The sequence below is a fragment of the Macaca nemestrina genome, chromosome 7, assembly GCF_043159975.1.
Source record: "Macaca nemestrina isolate mMacNem1 chromosome 7, mMacNem.hap1, whole genome shotgun sequence".
Taxonomy (NCBI): Eukaryota; Metazoa; Chordata; class Mammalia; order Primates; family Cercopithecidae; genus Macaca; species Macaca nemestrina.
The window spans coordinates 32750300-32774892 of NC_092131.1; the positions used below are offsets into that span (position 1 = coordinate 32750300).

General features: G+C 40.4%; 1 protein-coding gene across 1 annotated transcript in view; it reads left to right on the top strand.

The window, feature by feature from the left end:
* LOC105495786 (transmembrane p24 trafficking protein 10) overlaps nt 1–21276 on the top strand; it is a 44384-nt gene extending 23108 nt beyond the window's left edge. The window contains exons 2-5 of the mRNA XM_011765553.2: nt 765–876; nt 4976–5049; nt 16913–17039; nt 17780–21276. Of these exons, the coding sequence (XP_011763855.1) occupies nt 765–876; nt 4976–5049; nt 16913–17039; nt 17780–17901 (435 nt within the window). The 3' untranslated portion in view covers nt 17902–21276. The remainder of the gene's footprint in view (nt 1–764; nt 877–4975; nt 5050–16912; nt 17040–17779) is intronic.
* The last annotated feature ends 3317 nt before the right edge of the window (nt 21277–24593 follow it).

The following is a 24593-nucleotide window of genomic DNA, read 5'->3' on the forward strand; positions in this document are numbered from 1 at the left end:
CTGTCCGTCTCGGCCTCCCAAAGTGCTGGGATTATAGGTGTGAGCCACCGCGCCCAGCCAGGTCTTGAACTCTTGAGCTCAAGTGATCCTCCTGCCTTGGTGTTCCAAAGTTTGGGATTACAGGCATGAGCCACCATGCCTGGCCAGAAATTTCTTGTTTCCTGTGTTTTGTTCCCACTCTATGTAGCTGTTGACATAATTAACATGAAATTTGCAGGAATGGATCTCCTGGATTATCTTCTCTATGCATGCTTTTTTTCCTGCTGCCCTTGTATTGTGTGTCCTAATTTTATTCTCCACCCACACCCCTTCCCAATCAAATTTGTTTTATAGAATAAATGTGTTTTTATGTATCTTTGTCCCTCTTGTATAAGCTTTTGATAATAGTCTACTTTCATTTTTGTGACATGTTCCTCTATGCACAATGATACTAGTCTGCATCTATAAAGTGAGTTTTTGCCAATAAGTCCAGTGTATGTAACTTGGAGCATTAGCTAGATTAACTTTTTGGTATGGTAAGACATCCTATAGCAGCAACAGATTTTAGCCTGCAATGTGATTAGACTACTTGAATGAATGAAATTTACTGTATTTGGATTTAATCTTCTAATCCAGTTTTTGTCTTTGGGGATGGCTGGAAGATAGTCATCATAATGAGAACTATAAATTGTCTTTCGTAGATAGTGTCTCTGTCTCCCCAGTTTCTGTAAGTTCTCTTCCTGAGTGTTATTTGCTGCCTATTCTTACTACATTTCTTATTTTAGATCACAGATTCTGCTGGCCATATTCTCTACTCCAAAGAGGATGCAACCAAGGGGAAATTTGCCTTTACCACTGAAGATTATGACATGTTTGAAGTGTGTTTTGAGAGCAAGGGTGAGTAATCAGAGTGTTTCTCTGGATTAAGAATCTTCTCCAACTCTAGTGCACTGGTGCTCCTTACCACTACGGTCAGCACTTAATATCCAGTTTCATTTGTATTCTTTATTTATTCTGATTTGGAGACCTGTTACCTTGTAGTCTTTGGAGCACCTTTTAAAAGGTCAACTAAGTGGAATGAAAGATTGAATAGATGGAACAGAGGGAACTTTTAGGGCAGTGAAAATATTCTGTATGATACTGTAATAGTGGATACATATCATTATATGGTTGTCAGAACATTACATTTGTAATGTACACCAAGAGTGAATCCTAATGCAAATTATGGACTTTGGTTGATAGTGATGTGTCCATGTAGGTTCATCATTTGTAACAAATGTACCACTCTGGTGGGAGATGGTGATAATGGGGGAGGCTATGCATATGTAAGGGGAAAGGGAATATGGGAAATCTTTGTGCCTTCCTCTCAGTTTTGTTGTGAACCGAAAACTGCTCTAACAAAATGAAGTCTTAAAAAAAAGGCTGGGCATGGTGGCTCATGCCTGCAATCCCAGCACTTTGGGAGGCCAAGGCAGGCAGATCACTGAAGGTTAGGAGTTTGAGACCAGCCTGGCCAACATGGAAAAACCCTGTCTCTACTAAAAATACAAAATTAGCTGGGGAGGCTGAGGCAGGAGAATCACTTAAACCCAGGAGGTGGAGGTTGCAGTGAGCAAGATTGTGTCACTGCACTCCAGCCTGAGTGACAGAATGAGAGTTCATCTCAAAAAAATAAACGACGACAACAACAACAAAAAAAACTGGCCAGGCATGGTGACTCACTCCTTTAATCCCAGCACTTGGGAGGCTGAGGCGGGTGGATCACCTGAGGCCAGGAGTTTGAGACCAGCCTGGCCAACATGGCAAAACCCCGTCTCTGCAAATACAAAAATTCGCCGGATGTGGTGGTGGCACATGCCTGTAATCCCAGCTGCTTGGGAGGCTGAGGCAGGAGACTTGCTTGGACCATTCTGAGAAATGGTGTTTAGGCGATTTTGTTGTGCAAATATCAAGTGTACTTCAAATATCAGGTGTACTTACACAAACCTAGATGGTATAGCCTACTACCCACCTCAGCTATATGGTGTAGCCTATTATTGCTCCTCGACTACAAACCTGTAAAGCATGTGACTGTACTGAATACTGTAGGCAGTTGGAACACAATGCTATTTGTGTATCTAAACATAGAAAAGATATAGTAAAAGACAGTATTATAATAATCTTATGGGACCACCTTCATATATGCAGTCCGTCCTCGACTGAACTGTCTTCATGCAGTGCGTGACTGTACTGTGCTGTGACAATCAGGGAGGTAGTTGGAAGACTGTACGTAAGAAGATATCCTGATCATTTGGACCAGGTGGGGCTGTGAACTGCTTAAGTTTCACAACTTTTTCAATGAGGAAAGAAAATAAAAAATTTGCATTACATCTTCCGTGGACAATGGCATAATCAGGATTACACATTGGATTTGGGAGAACAGAACACTCTGGGTGCGACATTGTGTTTTGTTTTGTTTGTTGTTTTCATGCTCAGAAGACACTGTGGCTTGTCTTACTTTGCTCTCAGTCTTACCCTGTGCAGTCTTATTTATATTTCTGTGCTTTTAAATTAATCTTTCCAATCTATCCAAAAGAAGTTGTTTTTTTTTTTTTGTTTTTTTGTTTTTTTTTTGTTTTTTGTGAGACAGAGTCTTGCTGTCACCCAGGCTGGAGTGCAGTGGCGCGATCTTAGCTCACTGCAACCTCTGTCTCCCGGGTTCAAGCGATTCTCATGCCTCAGCCTCCGGAGTAGCTGCAACTATAGGCACGCATCACCATGCCTGGCTAGTTTGTGTATTTTTATTAGAGATGGGTTTCACCATGTTGGCCAGGCTGGTCTCGAACTCGAACCTCAAGTGATCCACCTGCCTCGGCCTCCCAAAGTTCTGGGATTACAGGCATGAGCCACTGCACCCATCCCAAAAGAAGTTCTTTACTGTCTTTCAAACATGCCGTACTCCGATTTTAATATCTGAGCCTTTGCTCATGCTTTGCCATCTGCCTAGAGTACTTTGCCTAAGTCCTGCCTTTAGGTGTTCCCTCTTTAGTGAAGTCTGTCCACAACTACTGTCTTCCCTCCTCTTCCCTTTGCTCCATATTGGGATTGTCTGAACCAGTTCCTTTGGCTTAAAATTTTACAGTGCTTTGCATTTTCACTGTAGTCGTTTTGTGTATATGTCTTAGATCCCAATTGAATTATTTGAAGGCAGGGATTGTATTCTGGCTTAGTCCATTTTGTGCTGCTATAACAGAACATCACAGACTGGGTAATTTATAAATAGTAGAAATTTATTTGGTTCATGGTTCTGGAGTCTGGAAAGTCCAACATCAAGGGGCCACATCTGGTGAGGGTCTTTTTGCTGTGTCACAGTAACATGGCAGAAGGTATCACATGGCAAGAGAATGCACAGGAGGGCAAGAAGGGGCTGAACTCACTTTTATAACAAATCTACTTCTATGATAATGACATTAATCTATTGATGAGGGCAGAGCCCCATAACCTAGTCAATTCTTAAAGGTCCTGCTTCTCGGCCAGGCACAGTGGCTCATGGCTATAATCCCAGCACTTTGAGAGGCTGAGGCAGGAGGATCGCTGGAGCCCAGGAGTTCCAGATCACCCTGGACAGTATAGTGAGACCCTGTCTCTACAAAAAATACAAAAATTACCTGGGTGCGGTGGCTCACACCTATAGTCCAGCTACTGGAGAGGCTGAAGTGGGAGGATTGCTTGAGCCTAGCAGTTCGAGGCTACAGTAGGCCATGATGGTACGTGCCATTGCACTCCAGCTTGGAAGACAGAGTAACAACCTATCTTAAAAAAATTTTTTTTAATTAAATAAATAAATAAAATTAAAGGTTCTACCTCTCAACACTCTTGCATTGGGGATTAAGTTTCCAACACATGAACTTTGAGAGGGGCATATTTAAGCCATAGCATGTCCCTTTAAAATCTCCAGCACAGTTCTAGTACTTAGTGAGTTCTCAATGAGTAGTTACTGAATTGACTTCAGTTCATTTCAGAAAACTTACAGTGTCTCTCAGGCATCAGAGGGTACAATACCATTCAGTGTGGCTTATGGTCTCAGGAACCCCAGTGCTTCAGTGGTACTGTGTATCCCAGAACTTCTGATTTCATGCAGGCAGTTGTAAATTTTATAACTAGGTGAATTCCAGGGGATTGGGGCTGAACAGTTTTCTGGGGCTCTTTGGGTCTTTTCCTTTCTCCTACTTGATGATTTAAGATTAGTATGCCTCTTTGATCCAGCTGAATCAGATCAACTCTTCTGACATGAACTCTATTATAAGAAGCATCCCTGAGATTTGAACTCTTACTGTAAAGTGTTTTTTTTTTTCTTCAACTGTTGTAACTCTTTTAAGGGCTTAGTGGGAATAGCTCTGTAACATTGTACTCCTACTGAAATAGGCCATACATTGATCAAAATGTTTGAATTAAAGTGGAATATTAGATAAAACTTACGTTCTTTTCAGTACTTAGATTTATATTAAGTAAATCTAAGCTTAGCACATACCCAATAATCCTAATTCATCATGGCCTTCCCTCAAAATTTGACAGGGCAACCTTTTCAGATGTGGAAATACGCATTTTCAGCCGAAGTTGTTGGCCACTATCTCTTGATTTATATGCCACTCAATTTCACACTGTTTTGATTTTTGAGTTTTATTTCCCAATTCAATAAGCCTGTGTGTTTTCCCTTCTGTTCTGTTCCTCTGTAGTACCAGTTGCAGTATCTTGTGTCCTCGCCTGCTCAGAGATGTTTGCCAGCAGCATGTTCTTGTTGCTTTCCGGCACCCCACACAGATAGAGGCTTTGTCTGGAATGTTTGTGATTTTAGCCAGAGCCAAGAATTTTCTGCAACTGAGCAGGGGGAGGAGTTGTGGCTGTTTCCCTCTATTGAGAGGGTAGGGGTTCTGGAGAGGGAGGGCGGGTGGGTGGGTGGGTAATTTCCCGGAATTTTAAGTATTCCACACAATGAATCCTTTGATTTCTTTCTCAGGAACAGGGCGGATACCTGACCAACTCGTGATCCTAGACATGAAGCATGGAGTGGAGGCGAAAAATTACGAAGAGGTATGTCCTGCTGTAACAGCCAGAGGAGGCAGCAGTGTGCTATGCTGTGAGGTTTCTGTGACCTCGGCAGGCCAACAGGCTGTGCTTTGCCCAAAAGGCTGTGGTTTCTTAGCAGTCTTGTGACAGCCAGCCATGAACAAAAAGTTGTATTAACAGCCTTGGCCGGGCGTGGTGGCTCACTCCTGTAATCCCAGCACTTTGGGAGGCCGAGGCTGGTGGATCACCTGAGGTCAGGAGTTCGAGACCAGCCTGGTCAACATGGTGAAACCCCATCTCTACTAAAAATAAAAAATAGCCAGGCATGTTGGCGTGCGCCTGTAATCCCAGTTAGTGTACTCAGGAGAATTGTTGGAACCCGGGAGGCAGAGGCTGCAGTGAGTCGAGATCGCGCCACTGCACTCCAGCCTGGGCAACAGGGCAAGGCTCCATCTCAAAAAAAAAAACAGCCTTGAAGACTAATTCTGGCTGTGCAGTCAGCCAAAGGACTGAACTAACTGTCCCACAGAAATGTGGGTTTGATAAAACACTGAAGCATATGGCATTAGTTCTCTTGAGGCAGAAACCGTGTGTGTGTGTGTGTGTTGTATAGAGACAGATATTTTACATTTTTAAAGCTGGAATTCAGTTATTTGTAAATGCCCAAGGTTAAGAAAAGTGATTTGTTTTTAATTCCTAAGACTTTTTCCCCAAGACCAACAGTTGTGTATATCTATATATATATATATATCTAGGGCATGCATTCAGTGCTGTTTAGTCTTGAACAACTGTTTTGTCTTTGGGAAATAACAATAGTCAAATATAGTTTTGAGTTAAAATAATTTCAGACTTTTAAGGAAGAGGGCAGGATGGAGGAAGAAGCTACAAGAGACTAGGAATGTTGATAATAGAAATTTGATGCTGATAGGAAGTATTCATTATAGAGTAATAAAAACTGACATTTATTTGGGTGACAGGGAGATGGAGGTGTGCACAGAATGAGGAGAAGGGCAACAGCCTTTTCATCTCTGCGAGACTTCGGGGGCAGCACAAAAGGGTTCTTCAAACAAAGCACACCTTTGAAAAACCACAAGAACTATTTAAGACTAGATAATTGATCTTTACAGAAAGATAAGAGTATTTTTACCCAGCAAAACAGTACGTAAGGGCATGAAGGAGGAGTGGGGTACAGGAAATAGAATGGGCTTTTGAAGAATGCAAACTAAGTAAATGAAGGAAAATTTGTTTAAGTGATTTAGGAAAATTGTCTAGGAATAGTGGAACAGAAGTTGCTCTCTCTTTGGACAGGACTTGGGAAGGGAAATATCCTAAAATGGAAGAAGATTGGAAATGACTGGTTAATTCTGCAACAGGAAGTAGTACAACAATTGCAGCTCTTTCCTTGTTCAAATCCTCAATTGAATGAAACGGGGTAGCGTTCTTTAGAGGCAGTAAGTAGGAGCAAGTGATATAGTTGTGAATGGGAGACAGTTTCCAGTAGAGACTTTTCAATTGCTTCAATTCTGTTTCCAGGCTAGTTTAATTTAAATAAATAAAACAAGAAAACCTCTTTATTTGATGAATTTAAGAGTAAGTTGAAAAATTTTTTTAAACCTTCATGATTCAGAAGAATCTTAATTATATGTAAATAAGATTATTTTAAAGTGCTTTTGTAAGATATAAAACACAAGGGAAGATGTCATTATTATGAGGTGGAAGAATAGGTGAAATGATTTCTAGTTTGTGGTTACTGCTTCTGTTCCCGAACTGTGGACCATTCTCAGTTGAATTTGTACTCTGTGGAATTTTACCTATTGTAATTTTTTTCTCCAACATGTTGGCTATCATTAAGGGTATGTATGTATTTATTTATTTATTTATTTATTTATTCATTGAGATGGAGTCTCGCTCTGTTGCCCAGGCTGGAGTGCAGTGGCGGGATCTCGGCTCACCGCAAGCTCTGCCTCCCGGGTTCACGCCATTCTGCCTCATCCTCCCAAATAGCTGGGACTACAGGCGCCCGCCACCACACCCAGCTAATTTTTTGTATTTTTAGTAAAGACAGGGTTTCACCACGTTAGCCAGGATGGTCTCGATCTCCTGACCTCATGATCCGCCTGTCTCAGCCTCCCAAAGTGCTGGCGGATTACAGGCATGAGCCACCCTGCCCAACCCAAGGGTATTTATTAAATAACAACACATCGATGCCCTATTAGACAGTAGACGTAACTAGTTCTCCTCAAAAACAGATGACATTTTTGTGGGTTTAAATAAAGAATGCTTTGGACACAACTTAGTTGTCGTATAGCATTTTAGAACCCCTATACCTCCTGGAATTTCCATCATCCTTGGACTTCATAAACATTAGGAAAGGGGCTTTACCTTTCCTGACCTTTTGCTTAACCCAAGAGGGGAATCCCTAGCCCAAAGGAAACCACGGTGCTTCCTTTGCCTGCTTCCTGCTTCAGATGTCTGACATGTCCTAAGCCTTTTTTTATGCATGTAGTTACAACACAGCTCCAAGGTTCTACTTCTTAACCAAGAAACTCCTCCCCACTACTTTAACATGTGTCCCCACTCTCCTACCCCTCACCCCTGCCCCCCAGCAGCAGACCAAATTGATGTAGAGGAGGAATGGCTATGACACAGTCCAAAGACCAGCCATTTCTTCAGTCTGCAGCAAGGCTCCCTTGAACTTTGCTTACAAATGGCTGTTAGCTGGCAGGGTACGGTGGCTCACACCTATAATCCCAGTACTTTGGGAGGCCAAGTTGGGTAGATCACTTGAGGTCAGGAGTTGGAGACCAGCCTGGCCAACTTGGCGAAAACCCCATCTCTACTAAAAATACAAAAATTAGCTGGGCATGGTGGCGGGCACCTGTAGTCCCAGCTACTTGGGAGGCTGAAGCAAGAGAATCACTTGAACGATTTAATTTTAGGCCCTTGAGATAATGGAGAGGCTTTACCTCCAGAGGATTTGGAACCTTTGGCATCAGTATTAAGATTTGGTAATGTGGCACACTTCTTTAATTTTCTTCATGTCCAACATGTCTCTCCCTCATATTTGTGGACTCATAATTCTGAAATCCCATGTGGTCCTGTAAGATTGGATAGTAATTGTACCACACTACCTACCTAAATTGTTATTAGTTAATCCATGTGAAATTGCTATGTAACACAATACAAATGTAAGATGATACTATTTGGAAGACAGTGTTTGTCATACTGTGAAGAAGCATTAAGTCTTGTTGTTTGATTCTTTAATGAGAAAGAATGCCTCTGTCCTCAGAAAAAAAGCGCTTTTGATTTTGAGTTCCTGTATTGTATTTTATGAACCTCTGACCACTGTCTTGCTTTTGCCCTTCAGAGGGTGTATCTTTGTAGATTCAGGATGTGAACCGAGCCACTTCTTTTTAGCTTGTGATTTGTGAATTAGAGCAGTTGTTTGTAGGGACTTACTGTCTGATTGTGCACTTGGGAGAATGCAGGCAATTACTGTCCAACAAAGAAGGAGCTATCTGACGCATCTTCTAACTCCTGGGCTATCTGTGTGTCCCATGAGTAAAATACCGTTTTGCCTAGCAGTTCTGTTTGTCTGTCATTGGCTATCAACAGATACACCAAAAACACACCTGCCCTGGTTGGAGCAACAGCTGTCCAAAAGTTCTGTTTATCTGAGTGCTCTCAGGAAGGAGGAACTCTGATTCCATGTACTAGATCCAAAATCCTTTTTTTTTTTTTTTTTTTTTTGAGAGAGTCTCACTATATCGTCTAGGCTGTAGTGCAGTGCAGTGGCGTGATCTTAGCTCACTGCAACCTCTGCCACCTGGGTTCAAACGATTCTTCTGCCTCAGCCTCCTAAGTAGCTGGGATTACAAATGTGCACCACCACACCCAGCTAATTTTTGTATTTTTAGTAGAGACAAGGTTTCACCATGTTGGCCAGGCTGGTCTCGAACTCCTGATCTCAAGTGATCCAGCCACCTCAGCCTCCCAAAGTGCTGGGATTACAGGCATGAGCCAATGTACCAGCCCAGTTATGTTTATCTTGCTTGTGTTAGAGTAGATGGTCTTCACATTTATTGCTGTGTTCCTGGAGTTGGTAGGGGCTGTGGTGGGAGGCGTGGAGGCAGCAAACTACTTTGACTGAATTTGTCTTGTCACAAGAAGCTTCTGTCTTGGATCTTGATGCTCCACCAAGGAAAAGAATTTAGAGATTCCCTAGAGGTTAGATTAACACCTCTGTTTTAAGAAGCAGTTTTTTCAGAAAGTTAATACCGTTTCTTGGTACAGTTACTTATAACTCTGTAAACTCTTTAGATTCAAATCTTCATTATAATGGAAGATTTGGATATGGTTTTAGAAGAGTTTAATTTTACCAGTATTTTGGAGGTGTTATACAGGAAAAGGCTTTGTAACTTGTAGCTTTTCCAAATGGTACCTACCATGACCAGTAAGAATGATATTAATAGATATGGTGGTAGAGAAGGCTTTCTCCTAGGCGGCAGGCCTTATGAAAATAGATGCAGGCCAGGCGCAGTGGCTCACACCTGTAATCCCAGCACTTTGGGAGGCTGAGGCAGGTGGATCACCTGAGGTCAGGAGTTCAAGACCAAGCTGGCCAAGATGGTGAAATCCTGTCTCTACTAAAAATACAAAAATTATCTGGGTGTGATGGAAGGCACCTGTAATCTCAGCTACTCGGGAGGCTGAGGCAGGAGAATCGTTTGAACTTGGGACGTGGAGGTTGCAGTGAGCCAAGATCATGCCACTGCACTCCAGCATGGCTGACAATGCAAGACTCCATCTCAAAAAAAAGAAAAAGAAAAAAATAAGAAAAAAAATAAATGCAGAGTGCTTTTAGTATACAAGAAACACTTGCTTCAGGGGACCAGCAGCACTTAGCTACTTTGAGAAAGTTGCCTTCTTTGAAGAAGGCATAGAGTGGGCAGAACAGATCAATTACAAGTGTTTACTATGTATCAGGTCTTTAAGACTATATAAACTATAAATCATTTTAATTTCCTTGAGTTCAGGGGCCAAACTAGTGTGAAGGGATAGGATAAAAATAAAACAATTTGTGAATATGACAATATATGATTGAGTGTTAACTGTGTGACACAGTAAGTGTTGTAGAGCTTCAGGGAAGAGAGAGCATGGACAGGAGTGGTTGAAGGAAGCTTTCAAGGAGGCTTGAAAGATAGGTCAGATTTGGGTACAGAGAGCATAAATGCTTTTGGAAGTCAAGGATTCTGTTCTCGAATTTTACAGCAGAGTTTGGCAGTTTAAATGCTGTGATGACCCTGAGTAGGGAGTTAAGAGACCATGGTACTGTTAATTTTGGTTGGGCACCCAAAGGGCTGAGTAACTTTATGGACTCTTTAGTTTCCTCATTTGAAAAATGAGGGACTCACTGCAAAATGAAGTACCTTGAAGTTATAACATCCTTTGATTATTTAACAACTACATGCAGCCTGCCAGGGGAATGTCAGCCCCTACTGGAGAACCTGTGGTGCACATTGTCTTACAGACTTGGCAAAACATACCTCATGCTTCCAGTGATGAAGGAAAGTAGAATAGAATACCAGCCTGCCTTCATGAAACATGTATAATTTGGCATTCTTACAGATACTTTCAACAGTTTAATCAACTGTTTACAAGAGCAGAACAACAGAAAGTGGGAATTTTGATACTGAGGATTTCTTTTTTAGCTTTTTGTACAGTGATATAAAGTTTCAGTGCTATTTATTAGATGCTTAGTCCTGAGCAAGTAAAGAGCGTCTTCTTGAGAATACTTACATGATTCGTTTTAAAATTTTACTCTGTGGCTCTGCAAAAATAATAGCAATGGGAAACCCAGGAAGTTTATTAGTCAAACTTTATTAGTCAAGCAAATAGGACAACCTATATAGATCCTTGTGACCTAATATAGCTTGTTCATTTTCACCTTTGATTCAGGAAAAGCTTAGTATAGTCATCTGGTTTTCTTTATTACATTTCTGGTACTTACAGAATAAACTCACATAGACTTGGATTCTAATGCCAACTCACCAAGCTGTGATACTTTGGGCAAGTATATTTAATACCTCTGAGACTTAGTTTCCTCATCTGTAAAACTTAAGGATAAAAATATTCACCTTATAGGGTTACGAGGATTAAATGAGATTACAAAATATACCACATTGTGAGCATATATGAATGACCCTGATTCATTATTCTACCTTTTTCATCCCCTTCCCCAATTTAGTCTCAGCCTAACTTTTGAGCCTGTCATTTGCTGTTATCCCCTTATCCCCTACCCTCCCCAAGCACAAGTGTGTGGCAGTTATGTGGGTACATGCACACATATCCTATAGTCTAGTTTCTAGCACACCAGACTACTTAAGTCTAGACTATTCATAGTTGCCAAACATGCCTGCACTTTACTCCCTCCGTGTTTTGGTTTACAGGTTCCCCTCAGCCTTGAATGCCCTCTTAGAAGTCCTGCCCAACTTGGGAGACCCAGCTCACGCACTTGCTGTTAAGCTTCACTTTGTCCTCCCGACTAGAACTCTGTTTTTAATGTGTGTCTTTGTTATAGAAGTTACTACATAAAGCCGTATGTTATGGTTATGACTTACTATGTAAGCTGTGAGAGCTTAAGATCGTAACTTACCTTGGTACCTTGCACATAATAAGAACTCAGAGCCGGGCGCAGTGGCTCACACCTGTAATCCCAGCACTTTGGGAGGCCAAGGCGAGCAGATCACAAGGTCAGGAGATCGAGACCATCCTGGCTAACACAGTAAAACCCAGTCTCTACTAAAAATACAAAAATTAGCCAGGCGTGGTGGCGGGCGCCTATAGTCCCAGCTGCTCAGGAGGCTGAGGCAGGAGAATGGCGTGAACCCTGGAGGCTGAGCTTGCGGTGAGCCGAGATCACGCCGCTACACGCCAGGCTGGGGGAAAGTGCGAGACTCTGTCTCAAAAAAAAAAATAAGAACTCAGAAAAAACGTTAAGGTCTTAAAATGTTTAAAAAAACAATCAAGAAACTTTTTACATTTGTTTTAAGCTGGTAATAAAAGTTTATATATTCTTGTAGTAAAGTTTTTTTTCTTTATTGTTACTACTACTTTGTAATAGAGATGGGGTCTTGCTGTGTTGCCCAGCTTGGTCTCAAGCAATCCACCTGCCTTGGCTTCCCAAAGTGTTGGTATTACTGGCATGAGACACTGCGCCCAGCCTGCAATGAAGTTGTGTGGTTTTTTTTTTTTTTTTTTTTTTTTTTAACACTACTACTACTTCTTTATTTATTTATTTATTTATTTATTTATTTATTTTGAGACACAGTCCACCCAGCCCAGGCTGGAGTGCAGTGGTGCCATCTCGGCTCACTGCAACCTCTGCCTCCCAGGTTCAAAGGATTCTCATGCCTCAGCCTCCTGAGTAGCTGGGACTGCAGGTGTGTGCCACCACACCCAACTAATTTTTGTGTTTTTAGTAGAGACAGGGTTTCACCATGTTGGCCAGGCTGGTCTCAAACTCCTGGCCTCAAGTGATCCACCTGCCTCAGCCTCCCAAAGTGCTGGGATTACAGGCGTGAGCCACCACACCTGGCTAATTTTTTTCTTTTGGAAAAATAAACAGGCCAGGTGCAGTGGCTCACTCCTGTAATCCCAGCACTTTGGGAGACTGAAGCAGGAGGATCACAAGGTCAGGAGTTTGAGACCAGCCTGACCAACATGGTGAAACCCTGTCTCTACTAAAAATACAAAAATTAGCTGGATGTGGTGGCGCACGCCTGTAATCCCAGCTGCTTGGGAGGCTGAGGCAGGAAAATCTGTGTGACAGAGCAAGACTCCCATCTCAAAAATAAAATAAAATAAAAATAAAATAAACAACAGAAATTATTTCTCATAGTTCTGGATTCAAGGAAGTTCAAGATCAGGGTACCAGTGTGGTCAGGTTCTGGTGAGGGCCCTCTTCTGAGTGCATACTGCCTTCTCACTGTGTTCTCACATGGAGGAAGGTGGAATTGCTTTCCTTAATAGCATTTAATTGTTAAGTCTGTCAGATTTTGGTGGTTTGAAAAGATTTTTGTTCTTTGATTTCCTCCAAATATTATTTTGATTTCTAGGTTTAGATTCAACGTAGAAATATATCCATGATTGTTGTTATTTACTATTGAGTATCCATGGTGTACTAGGTGTTTGGAATGGCAAGCTAGATTTCAGTATTGTTTTAGTCTCTTGAGATTTCTTTAAGCTTTCTAGATTTTAAATTAGTATCATGAGTGAAGGTAATTATTAGGCAAAAATGGCTTTTAGGAACTGAGACCAAAATGAGACCTTCATCACACTAATGAAGGTCTGAAAATAATTTCCTGGATGAAAGAGGGGATTCAATAGAGATTTATTTATTTATTTATTTATTTATTTATTTATTTATTCATTCATTCATTTTGAGTCGGAGTCTCAGTTTGTCTCCCAGGATGGAGTATAGTGGCATGATCTCAGCTCATTGCAGCTTTGACCTTCCAGGCTCAAGTGATCCTCCTGCCTCAGCCTCTCAAAGTATTGGGATTACAGGTGTGAGCCACTATGCTTGGCCTCAGCAGAGATTTTGTGGAGGAAATAAAATCAGCTTTGAAGATAGGAATTTGACTGTTTGGTTATGAATAGAGGTGTAGAGTCTGGAGTAGCACCTGTACTAGAAAAGGGGTTGGGGATTGAATGATTAACTAAACAATGTAGAATACTAGCAATGTGGAATGCTATGCAGCAGTTAAGAAGAATAAGGTAAATTTATAAGCACTGCCATTTTTGGAAATATCTTATTAAATGGAAAAAAGCTGTAGAACAATATGTGTAGTATGATGCCATTTATAAATATATTTTAAGTTATATTTTTGTGTACATTTACATATAAAAGCATAGTGTCTCAGACAAAAAGGTGTGGAAAGATAATACATCGAGTTTATAAGCATCGTTACCTCTGGAAAGCAATGTGGGATTTGAGGAACCATGAAGGTAGACTTTTGGTTCATATTCTCTTTGCTTCTGGATAGTTTAAATTTTTAGCAGAAGACTATATTTATGTGTTGGTTGTACAACTAAAAAATAAATTTTATTACTGTAAAGGGATTGAGAACAGCTTATGGGGGGCTGTAATCTACAAAAGCCATCTTCAGTACCAAGTTTAATTCCATCATTGTTTTTTGGGTTTTAAGTCTCTGGACTATTGTCCTTTAACCAAAAAAAAAAAAAAGAAAGAAAGCAGGGGCTGGGGGATTCAACAGGCTTTAGTGTAATTTTTTTTTTAATATCATTTTCAGCTGGCAGAGGCACAGCCGTAGTTTCACTTCCAGTTTCTTTTGCAAGTTTCTATTTAGGGAACTTTAAATAATTTATCTCTAAGAAGTATCATGCCATTTCCTTTATACTGTCTCATTTAGGAAGCTCAGAGTGGGGAAGTATAGAGCAGGAGGGAAGATGTTAGACTAAGGTTCAGCTTGTATAGCTCCTCTTATTTTTCTTGGGGAATGTTTTTTTGTTCTGCAGCTCTATATGAGATCAATGAATAGATATATATTCTGGGTTAATGACAAAACCTGGCATTTGGCCATTCACTTAAGAAAGTTAGCTCTGTGCATTAACTGTTGGTTAAATCTTACACCCAGAAGCTGTTCTGCAGTTACCAGTCACACCGTTAACTCTAGCCAACATTTTATAAATGCAAGAAAATGTGCATCTGGTGAGAGAAAACGTAGGTGTATCATCGCGTCTATCACCATATTTTTATGAACCTTAAATATAAACTCAATTTTTACATCCCAATCTTAACAGCAGTTTGTTTTATTTTAAATAACTTTTGTTCATCACACATTTAGTGAAAAATGTAATAAGAAAATGTAAAATAAATTCCTCCTATTCATCCCTTGTTAACTGCTGTTAACATTTCACAAAGAGAAAGAACAAGGACAATGAATTGAACAAAGGAGAGGAAAAAAAGTGGGCCATAGGGAATGTAAATAAATAGGGAGTAAAGAAGCAGATATAGAAACAGAACTATTAGGTGTAGCCAGGTGTGGTGGCTCACACCTGTAATCCCAGTACTTTGGGAGATCAAGGCGGGTGGATCACTTGAGGTCAGGAGTTCCAGACCAGCCTGGCCAACGTGGTGAAATCTCATCTCTGCTGAACATATAAAAATTAGCCAGGTGTGGTAGCGCACACCTGTAATCCCAGCTACTCAGGAGGCTGAGGTGGGAGAATTTTTTTGAACCTGTGAGGCAGAGGTTGCAGTGAGCCAAGATCACACCACTGTACTCCAGCCTGGGCAACAGAGTGAGACTCCATAAATAAATAAATTAATTAAATTAATAAAAAGAAAGAAAGATAGTTATTAAAGAATTCTCTACGTGGAAACTTTAAGAGCAACTGGTATGTAGAAGTTTTAAGATCTAGAAAACTGGCCAGGCGTGACGGCTCACGCCTGTAATCTCAGCACTTTGGGAGGCCGAGGCAGGTGGATCACGAGGTCAAGAGATTAAGACCATCCTGGCCAACATGGTGAAACCCCACCTCTACTAAAAATACAAAAAATTAGCTGCGTGTGGTGGCGCATACCTGTAGTCCCAGCTACTTAGGAGGCTGAGGCAGGAGAATCACTTGAACCTGGGAGGCGGAGGTTGCAGTGAGCCAAAATCGTGCCATTGCACTCTAGCCTGGCAACAGAGCGAGACTCCATCTCAAAAAAAAAAAAAAAAAAAATCAGGAAAGCTCTGGTGGTGTATCCCATTTTAAAGCAAAGCATAATCTAAGATTGATAAGAAAAAAAACATAGAATAGTGCAATCTTTGGTGTGATAGATGCCTCTAGTTATTGGATACTCTTAAGAGTTTTCTTAGGGATCTAACTTGAGAACAGAAGACAGTTAATTTCTTTCTGACATCCTTCATTCCTCAGCATACAGGGAATTCCTTGGAGATTTCTTTTGATAACTGTGTCATTCTAAAAGAAAAAAAAATGCATAAAAAATTCAGTGCAGTTTTCTCACATCTGAGCTCTGATACTAAACCTTAAAAGTTGTTGTAGGATTTATATGAACAAACCAGAATTCTCTAATTGTGTATTTTGAAGTATTACTTTAATGCTCTAATAACACATGCTCACATTCATATGTACTGTCAAAGGTTTAATGAATTTAGTGGTTTTTCTTCTAAAACCAGGTTTGACCTAATATGACTCACATTTATTATATTAATAATGTTGTTTACTTCTTAGACATGAGTGGAAGGGCAAAGTAAAGTGCTTTACTAAAGTCAAAAATCAGCTGGGCATGGTGGTTCACACTTGTAGTCCCAACACTTTGGGAGGCTGAGGCGGACAGATTGCTTGAGCTTAGGAGTTGGAGACCAGCCTGGGCAACATGGCAAAACCCCATCTCTACAAAAAGTGCAAAAATTAGCTGGGTGTGGCGCTGCATGACTGTGGTCCCAGCTACTCGGGATGCTGAGGCAAGAGGATTGCTTGAGCCCAGGAGGTCGAGCCTGCAGTGAGCCAAGACTATGCCACTGCACTGCAGTCTGGGCAACAGAGTAAGACTCTGTCTCAAAAAAAAAAGTAAAAATCTTGAGACAATAGTATATCTTGCTTTATAGCCTGCGGTTATTATATTACTTGTAAAGAGATTTTAGTCAAAATTAAAGTATAAAAAAAGGTCTGAAATGGAAAGATACAGTCTATAGGGAAAGAAACAAGCCCAAATTTTAAAATATGTTAGGATGATTGATAGGAGAGAATTTAAATCTGGTGAAACTTTAAAAAAGACTCTTCTGTTGCCTTCTTTATGTTCTTGACTGAAGCGATGTTTTCAGAGACCTGAAAATATTCCATTCTTTTCCAGATTGCAAAAGTTGAGAAGCTCAAACCGTTAGAGGTAGAGCTGCGACGCCTAGAAGACCTTTCAGAATCTATTGTTAATGATTTTGCCTACATGAAGAAGAGAGAAGAGGAGATGCGTGATACCAACGGTGAGGGGGAAGGCGACTCTTACTTCTTAAGTGACCCATAAATGAGACAGTCTCCAAACTTTCAATTCTGGTGTATCCTTTTCTCAGTTTTGCCAAGGCGGGTATATGGAAGGGAAATTGCTTACTTTGCTGTTGTTGTTGCTAAAGGTAAATGAGCCTTGTTAGATTTTCAAGAGAGTAGAAATTGCTACTGTGATAGGCAGTTGACAGCATCCTCAATTAGTCTATACCCATATCAAATTGATAGCAGCAAGCTTTGTTATTTTCAACATTTATATATAGGATAATGAACTTTTTTTTTTTTTTTTTTTTGAGACGGAGTCTCGCTCTGTGGCTCAGGCTGGAGTACAGTGGTGTGATCTTGGCTCACCGCAACCTCCGCCTCCTGGGTTCAAGCGATTCTCCTGCCTCAGCCTCCCAAGTAGCTGGGACTATAGGCGCGTGCCACCACGCCCGGCTAATTTTTCATATTTTTAGTAGAGACAGAGTTAGCCAGGATGGTCTCGATCTCCTGACTTCATGATCCGCCTGCTTCAGCCTCCCAAAGTGCTGGGATTACAGGCGTGAGCCACCGCGCCCAGCCAGGATAATGAACTTAAAAAAAAAATTATCTGAAATCCTACTATTAGACCTAGGGACAGAGTGAAGTTAATTAATTGCCTTTACATTGCTCCCCTGCCATTGTTTAGCCAGCTGAGGAGGCTCACTCATTATGTTTACAATGTTTTTGTTTTTTTTAGAGTCAACAAACACTCGGGTCCTATACTTCAGCATCTTTTCAATGTTCTGCCTCATTGGACTAGCCACCTGGCAGGTCTTCTACCTACGACGCTTCTTCAAGGCCAAGAAGTTGATTGAGTAATGAATGAGGCATATTCTCCTCCCACCTTGTACCTCAGCCAGCAGAACATCGCTGGGACGTGCCTGGCCTAAGGCATCCTACCAACAGCACCATCAAGGCATGTTGGAGCTTTCTTGCCAGAACTGATCTCTTTTGGTGTGGGAGGATGTGGGGTACCACCTACACCCAACAAATCAATGAGGGACTTTTTAATTTGGTAGGATTTTGACTGGTTTTGCAACAATAGGTCTATTATTAGAGTCACCTATGACAAAAAAATAGGGGTTACCTAGATAATGCCAAAGTCAGCATTTGTCCTGGGTTCCCTTGTGTGATCTGTTTGGAGTATGTTTTCTTTTCTCCCACTTGCTCAGCAGCTTGGGCTTCCATTCTGGTTCTTTTACCAAGATTTTTGTGTGACCATGTTGACTTCATTCGGATTGCCCTCTTTCAATTTCCTTGTGAAAACACCCTTAACTTTCTCTTTACCCTTAGCTGAAATGTTTACGTAGCTTCTGGTGATACCTTTTCATGATTTTATGTCTTAAAATGGTGATGGATGTGACACCTCATAAAAGTGAGCTTTGAACTGTAGATAACGCTTAAAGAAAATGTCATTTTAGACAATTAAAATATTTGTGCTTAACTGCTTGAACTTTTTTCGTGTGTATTTAATTATATGCAATATTATCACATGTGTAGATGCATGTGACCACCATCACAAGAGACATTCTGTCACATGAATCCCTTTTGCTGCCCTTTTACAGCCACAGTCACATCCCTTTCTTATACCCTCACCCCAACCTGTGGCTACCACTGTTCTGTCCTCCATCTCTGTAATTTTGTCATTTCAAGAATGTTGTGTGAACAGAATCATACAGAACGTAATCTTATGAGGTTGACTTTTTTTCATTCAGCATAATTCCCTTGAAATCCATCCAAGTTGTTGTATCAATAGTTTCTTCCTTTTTTTCTTTTAAAAATTTTTATATATTTAGGGGGTATGTACAGATTTCTTACATGCATATGTTGCATCGTTGTGAAGTCTGGGCAGTTCCTTTTGATTGCTGAGTAGTATTCCATGGTATGGATGTACCACAGTTTGCTTAACCATTCACCCACTAAAGGACATAAGAGTTGTTTTCAGTTTTTTGCCCTTACTAATAAAGCTGCTATGAACATTCATGTACAGGTTTTTATGTGAACATTTTCATTTTCTGGGATAAATGCTCAAAAGGGCACTGTTGGGTTGTATGGTAAACACGTATATTTTTGTAAGAAACTACCCTACTCTTTTTCCAGAGTGGCTGTACCTTTTACATACAGCCACTCATACAATTCATACAGCAATGTATGATTGATAAAGTTTCTTCACATCCTCACCAGCGTTTGGTATTACTACTATTTTTTATCTTAACCATTCACAGAGATGTGTGTAATGACACCACATGTGGTTTTAATTTGCATTTTCCAATGGCCAATCATGTTGAGTATCTTTTCATGTGCTGATTTGCCATCTATATATCCTCTTTGGTGAAATGTCTGTTCATGTCTTTTGTCTGTTTTCTATTTAGGTCATCTGTTCTTTTTAGTATTGAGTTTGGAGAGTTTTTTTTTTTTTTTAATATATCCTAGATAAAATTCCTCTGTTAGATACGTGGTTGCTTGAATTTTTAACATAACTTATACCAAGGAAAAATAAATAAAATTTCCAGCTCTTGCATGGCCAGTCACTTAATTCCTGTCCTTCAGTGTTCCATCTAGAGAATTAAGAGATACGATGTATAAAATAGACATCTAGGAGGGCCATTAAGAGAGTAAATACTTAAAAATACATGTTAAGAAAGCAAAGCCAATAATCACTGTAGGAGTATGAGGTGCCTAAGGGCCAAAACTAATGTAAATAAGAGAAAATGTGGATATAAATGACCATGTTTATAAAGTTATGAAAAATGTTGTGACTTGAAATCTTTCCCACATCTCCCAAGAAAGTAGGCAGGAATTTATCCTTTCTGTAATCTCTTTTTAACCCTGCTGACTATTACAGGGCTTGTTTAATCACAGTTGCAAGAATTACACGTATCTCACAGTAAAGCAGCAGAATACTGGAATTGTTAGAGAACCCTGATGTGTTGACCTGGATAAAGTACAAAGGTGGAAGAGGGAATGAGTTATGTTGTTAAAATCTCAGGCTATTCTGTTAATGTTCCTGCTACTATGAACTCAAACCGTTTTTCCCCCCCTTTTGACTCTGTTTATCTTCCTCTCATGTGGCATAAAAGTAGCTCTGTCGTTAACTTGTACAACATTGCCATCTGCTGTTGAGAATTGGTAGGTACTGCTTCTGAGAACCTGGCTGCAGATCCTTAGCATAGGCAGCAAAGGTTGAGAAAGTCTATCTGTAGTATTACATATACTAAGTCACAGAGGATGCATCCAAGTAGAGAAAATAATATGTGGGTTAAGATCCATCCTGAAACTTTTTTTTTTGGGGGGGGGACGGAGTCTTGCTGCGATGCCCAGGCTGGAGTGCAATGGCGCTATCTTGGCTTGCTACAACCTTCACCTCCTGGGTTCAGGCAATTCTGCCTCAGCCTCCTGAGTAGCTGGGAATTCAGGCGCACACCACCACGCCTGGCTAATTTTTGTATTTTTAGTAGACAGAGTTTCACCATATTGGCCAGGCTGGTCTCAAACTCCTGACCTCAAGTGATCCGCCTACTTCAGCCTCCCAAAGTGCTGGGATTACACGCGTGAGCCACCATTCCCGGCCTCCATCTTTAAACTTTTAAATGTGAAATTCTATTATGTACCATTAGCCTAACAAGATTTTCTTTCCTATTTCTGACTGGTGCCTTTCCCCTTTTTAGGAGCAATGAAAGCTACTCTGTTATGTTCTTCTGATGTGATAAAATGTCAAGAAGATAGGAGAAGAGAATATTTTATGTTGTTGATGCTTTTGTTCCCAAGTGTGACCCTAAACTTAAGCTTTGTAGGAGATGACATTCTTTCATGTCCCTTCCCTTTACTCATGCCTATCAACTGGGACATTTTGTGCTTTTGGTTTAAAAGTTAATTGATATTATACCTTGGTTTTATCCAAAAAGTAAAAGTATTTGCCTTTGACAAAAGACTGACACAAGAGCAAATAAGCTTTAAAATCAGGGGTGTTATGTGCTTTCCTCCATTTTTGAGCATATTATCCAAAATGGTCTGTATAAATGAGAATGATGCAGTTTAAGTAAGCCTTGTATACCATTGTCATGGAGCCCTGTCGTAAAGCCATTTTTCGGTTTCTTTGGGAAAGAGGCATATGGGATTTATACAGATTCACTTGTAAATGTTGGATTGGGGATTTTTGTGTAAATTTTCTCAAATAAAGGCTAGCAGAAACCATTTTAGGTGTATGTTCTGTTACTCTTGAGTACTTCTATGTCTGGACTGGTGATAATTCTTCCATATTTCTCCATTTTAAATTACGGCAAATGATACCTGATGAATTAGAGAAAAAATATTGTCATTCTTCAGTTACTGCAGATCGATAGTTTATATGAGCTAGTAAAAGATTATATTTTTTGTATGTAATATATGTAAATTTTATACATATATATGTATATATAATTAAGAATCCTTAATTTTGCATCCTCAGACCAAATATGGTTCTGTAAGCTAGGCATTTTATTCTATCTTGTCTCTTTTGGAAACTGTTACTATTAGGTTCGCTCAAAAGTGATTGCGGTTTTTGCAATTAAAATTGTAACTACATAGAATCACTCCTACAGAAAGCCGTCTCCCTTGCCTTTCATTCCTAAAAGCCTAAAAGACCCCCCCCAATATATGACCCTTCAGGACTCACTTTTTAGGCCTGTCATATCCAATGCAAAACCCCACTCCAGGAGGTAAAGGCCTTTTCTCCTCTCCTTTCACTTACAGTTGAACATTTTTCACAAAGCTTTCCAAGAGCCAATATGAAGTGCTTTGCACACTGACTGGCTGGCCTCTTATTTATCCTCTTACCTCTTGTTCTCCCTCACATAAATTTTATTATGAATCCATAGTCTGTAGTGTAGTGGTTCCCATTATTTGGGAATAATTTTTTTTTTTCTTTTGAGACGGAGTTTCACTCTTGTTGCCCAGGCTGGAGTGCAATGGCGCCATTTTGGCTCACCGCAACCTCTGCCTCCTGGGTTCAAGCAATTCTGCCTCAGCCTCCTGAGTAGCTGGGATTACAGGCATGCACCACCATGCCCAGCTAATTTTGTATTTTTAGTAGAGATGGAGTTTCACCATGTTGGCCAGGCTGGTCTTAAACTCCCAACCTCGTGATCCACCCACCTCAGCCTCACAAAGTGCTGGGATTACAGGCATGAGCCACTGCACCCAGCCCAATACATGCTTTATAAATCATTTATTCAGTCTGTTGCAGTGGTGTCTCATATAATGTTGAGATGCATGTATAATTTTAAATTTTCTAGCATCACATTAAAGAAGTAAAAACAGGTAAAAATTTGCTGATTCTCCAGCCTCCAAGTAGCTGGGATTACAGGCACATGCCACCACACCCAGGCAATTTTTGTATTTTTAGTAGACAGGGTTTCACCATGTTGGCCAAGATGGTCTCGAACTCCTGACTTCGTGGTCTGTTCACCTCAGCCTTCCAGAATGCTGGGATTATAGGCATAAGCCACCGTGCACAGCCAAAAATTATTTTTAGTAGTATATTTAACCTAATATACCCAAAATATTATTTCAACATATAGTTAATATAAAAATGGTTAAGGAGATGTTTTGTATTCCATTTTTCATGTAAAATCTTGAAAATCCAGTGTGTATTTCAAGCTATACCACATCGATAGCTTAAAATTAGACTAGCCACAATTCAAGTGTTCAGTAGCTACATGTAGCTAGTGGCTACTGTGGCAGACAGTGAAGGGTATAAACTTGGGTTGGTCTTTGGTAGGTTCTTTCATCTTGACAGTAACTCTATGGCCCCTGGGAATTTGCCATTCACAAATTGGAAACTTCTGCAAAATAGCATTCTAACCATTCACTTGTTAGAGTAAAATGTGGAAATAGTTTGGTTTCAGCCAAAGGCGCTTTAAAATTTTACACCTTGGCCAGGTGCAGTGGCTCACGCCTGTAATCCCAACACTTTGGCAGGCCAATCACTTGAGGTCAGGAGTTCGAGACCAGCCTGGCCAACATGGCAGAACCCCCTCTCTACTAAAAATATGAAAATTAGCTGGGTGTGGTGGCAGATGCTTGTAATCCTAGCTACTCAGGAGGCTGAGGCATGAGAATCACTTGAACCTGGGAGGTGGAGGTTGCAGTGAGCTGAGATCATGCCACTGCACTCAGCCTGGGTGCAGAGTGAGACTGTCTCCAAAAAAAAAAAAGTTACACCATTAGAATAAATGTTGACTATTTTTGAACTTATGAATATTCAAAGGTAAGACAATTAGTTTCAGTTAGATCCAGTATAATGAAGAATTTGGCAGGAATGTCTCTGCTCTGTAATAGGACATGTTTCTTCTAAGCTTGTAGTATCCATGCATTATCATTAGAACAATTCAGTTTCAGGCCAACCAAGTTATAGAAAACTAGTTCCTCGTTGCAAAGGTGCCAGAAAAAAATAAATTTTTAAGCTTTGGCTGAAATCTATTCAGCCTCTTTGAAAGTCAACATTCCCAATTTTAAGTCATTTTTTTTCCCATTCAACTGAGAAACTATTGAGCATCTTTTCTGTTTAACAGATTAACCAAGAATAACAGAATTAAGTTAATAGAATTAACAGATTTAAGCCAAACTAAACTCGAGTTTATCTAGATAAACAAGAGGCAATACCTATCCTCAAAGTGCCTTCTAATTAATAGGAGGATGTAGATGGAATGGCCTCTACCTGGAATGATATCTCTAGTTTATTTAGCCACCATTGGACTTAACATTTTGTATATTCCTCCAGGGAGCCTGCACTCACACAGCAAGTTTGGCTTGGACAGATGCCCCTCCTAAATGCCTTTCTAGAATCTTGCACTTTATAGCCCTTATACAAACTGTTTTAATTGCCTGGTGGTTTTCTGTTACATGAATTGTAAGCTCTCTTAAAGTAGAAACTTTTCACAAATCCGTATGACACAATTTATTTTTATGTATTTATTTGAGACAGGTTCTCGCTCTGTTACCCAGGCTCAAGTGCAGTGGCATGATCTCGGCTCACTGCAACCTCCGCCTCCCCGGTTCAAGCAATTCTTGTGTCTCAGCATCCCAAGTAGCTGGGATTACAGGTGTGTGCACACCCACTAATTTTTGTATTTTTAGTGGAAACAGGGTTTCACCATGTGGGCCAGGCTGGAATCGAACTCCAGGCTTCAAGTGATCGACCCACCTCGGCCTCCCAGAGTGCTGGGATTACAGGCGTGAGCCACCACGCCCGGCTAGTCACATGGCTTTCTCTTAGCCCCATCACGTCCTGCTTTTTCAGATTGCTGGGTTTAACTTCCCAGCTCCCTCTTACTAGGTCTGTCACATTAAGCAGGTAACTTAGGTGACTCTGTTTCTGTAAAATGGGAATGTTAGGATAATACATAATACACAGGATAATACATAATAATGTGGGATAATACGTGAAAAACCTTTAGCATAGTACCCAGAACATAACACTCAATAAATGTTAGCTGTTATGTCTGTGATGTAGACCATATTCTCACAACTTT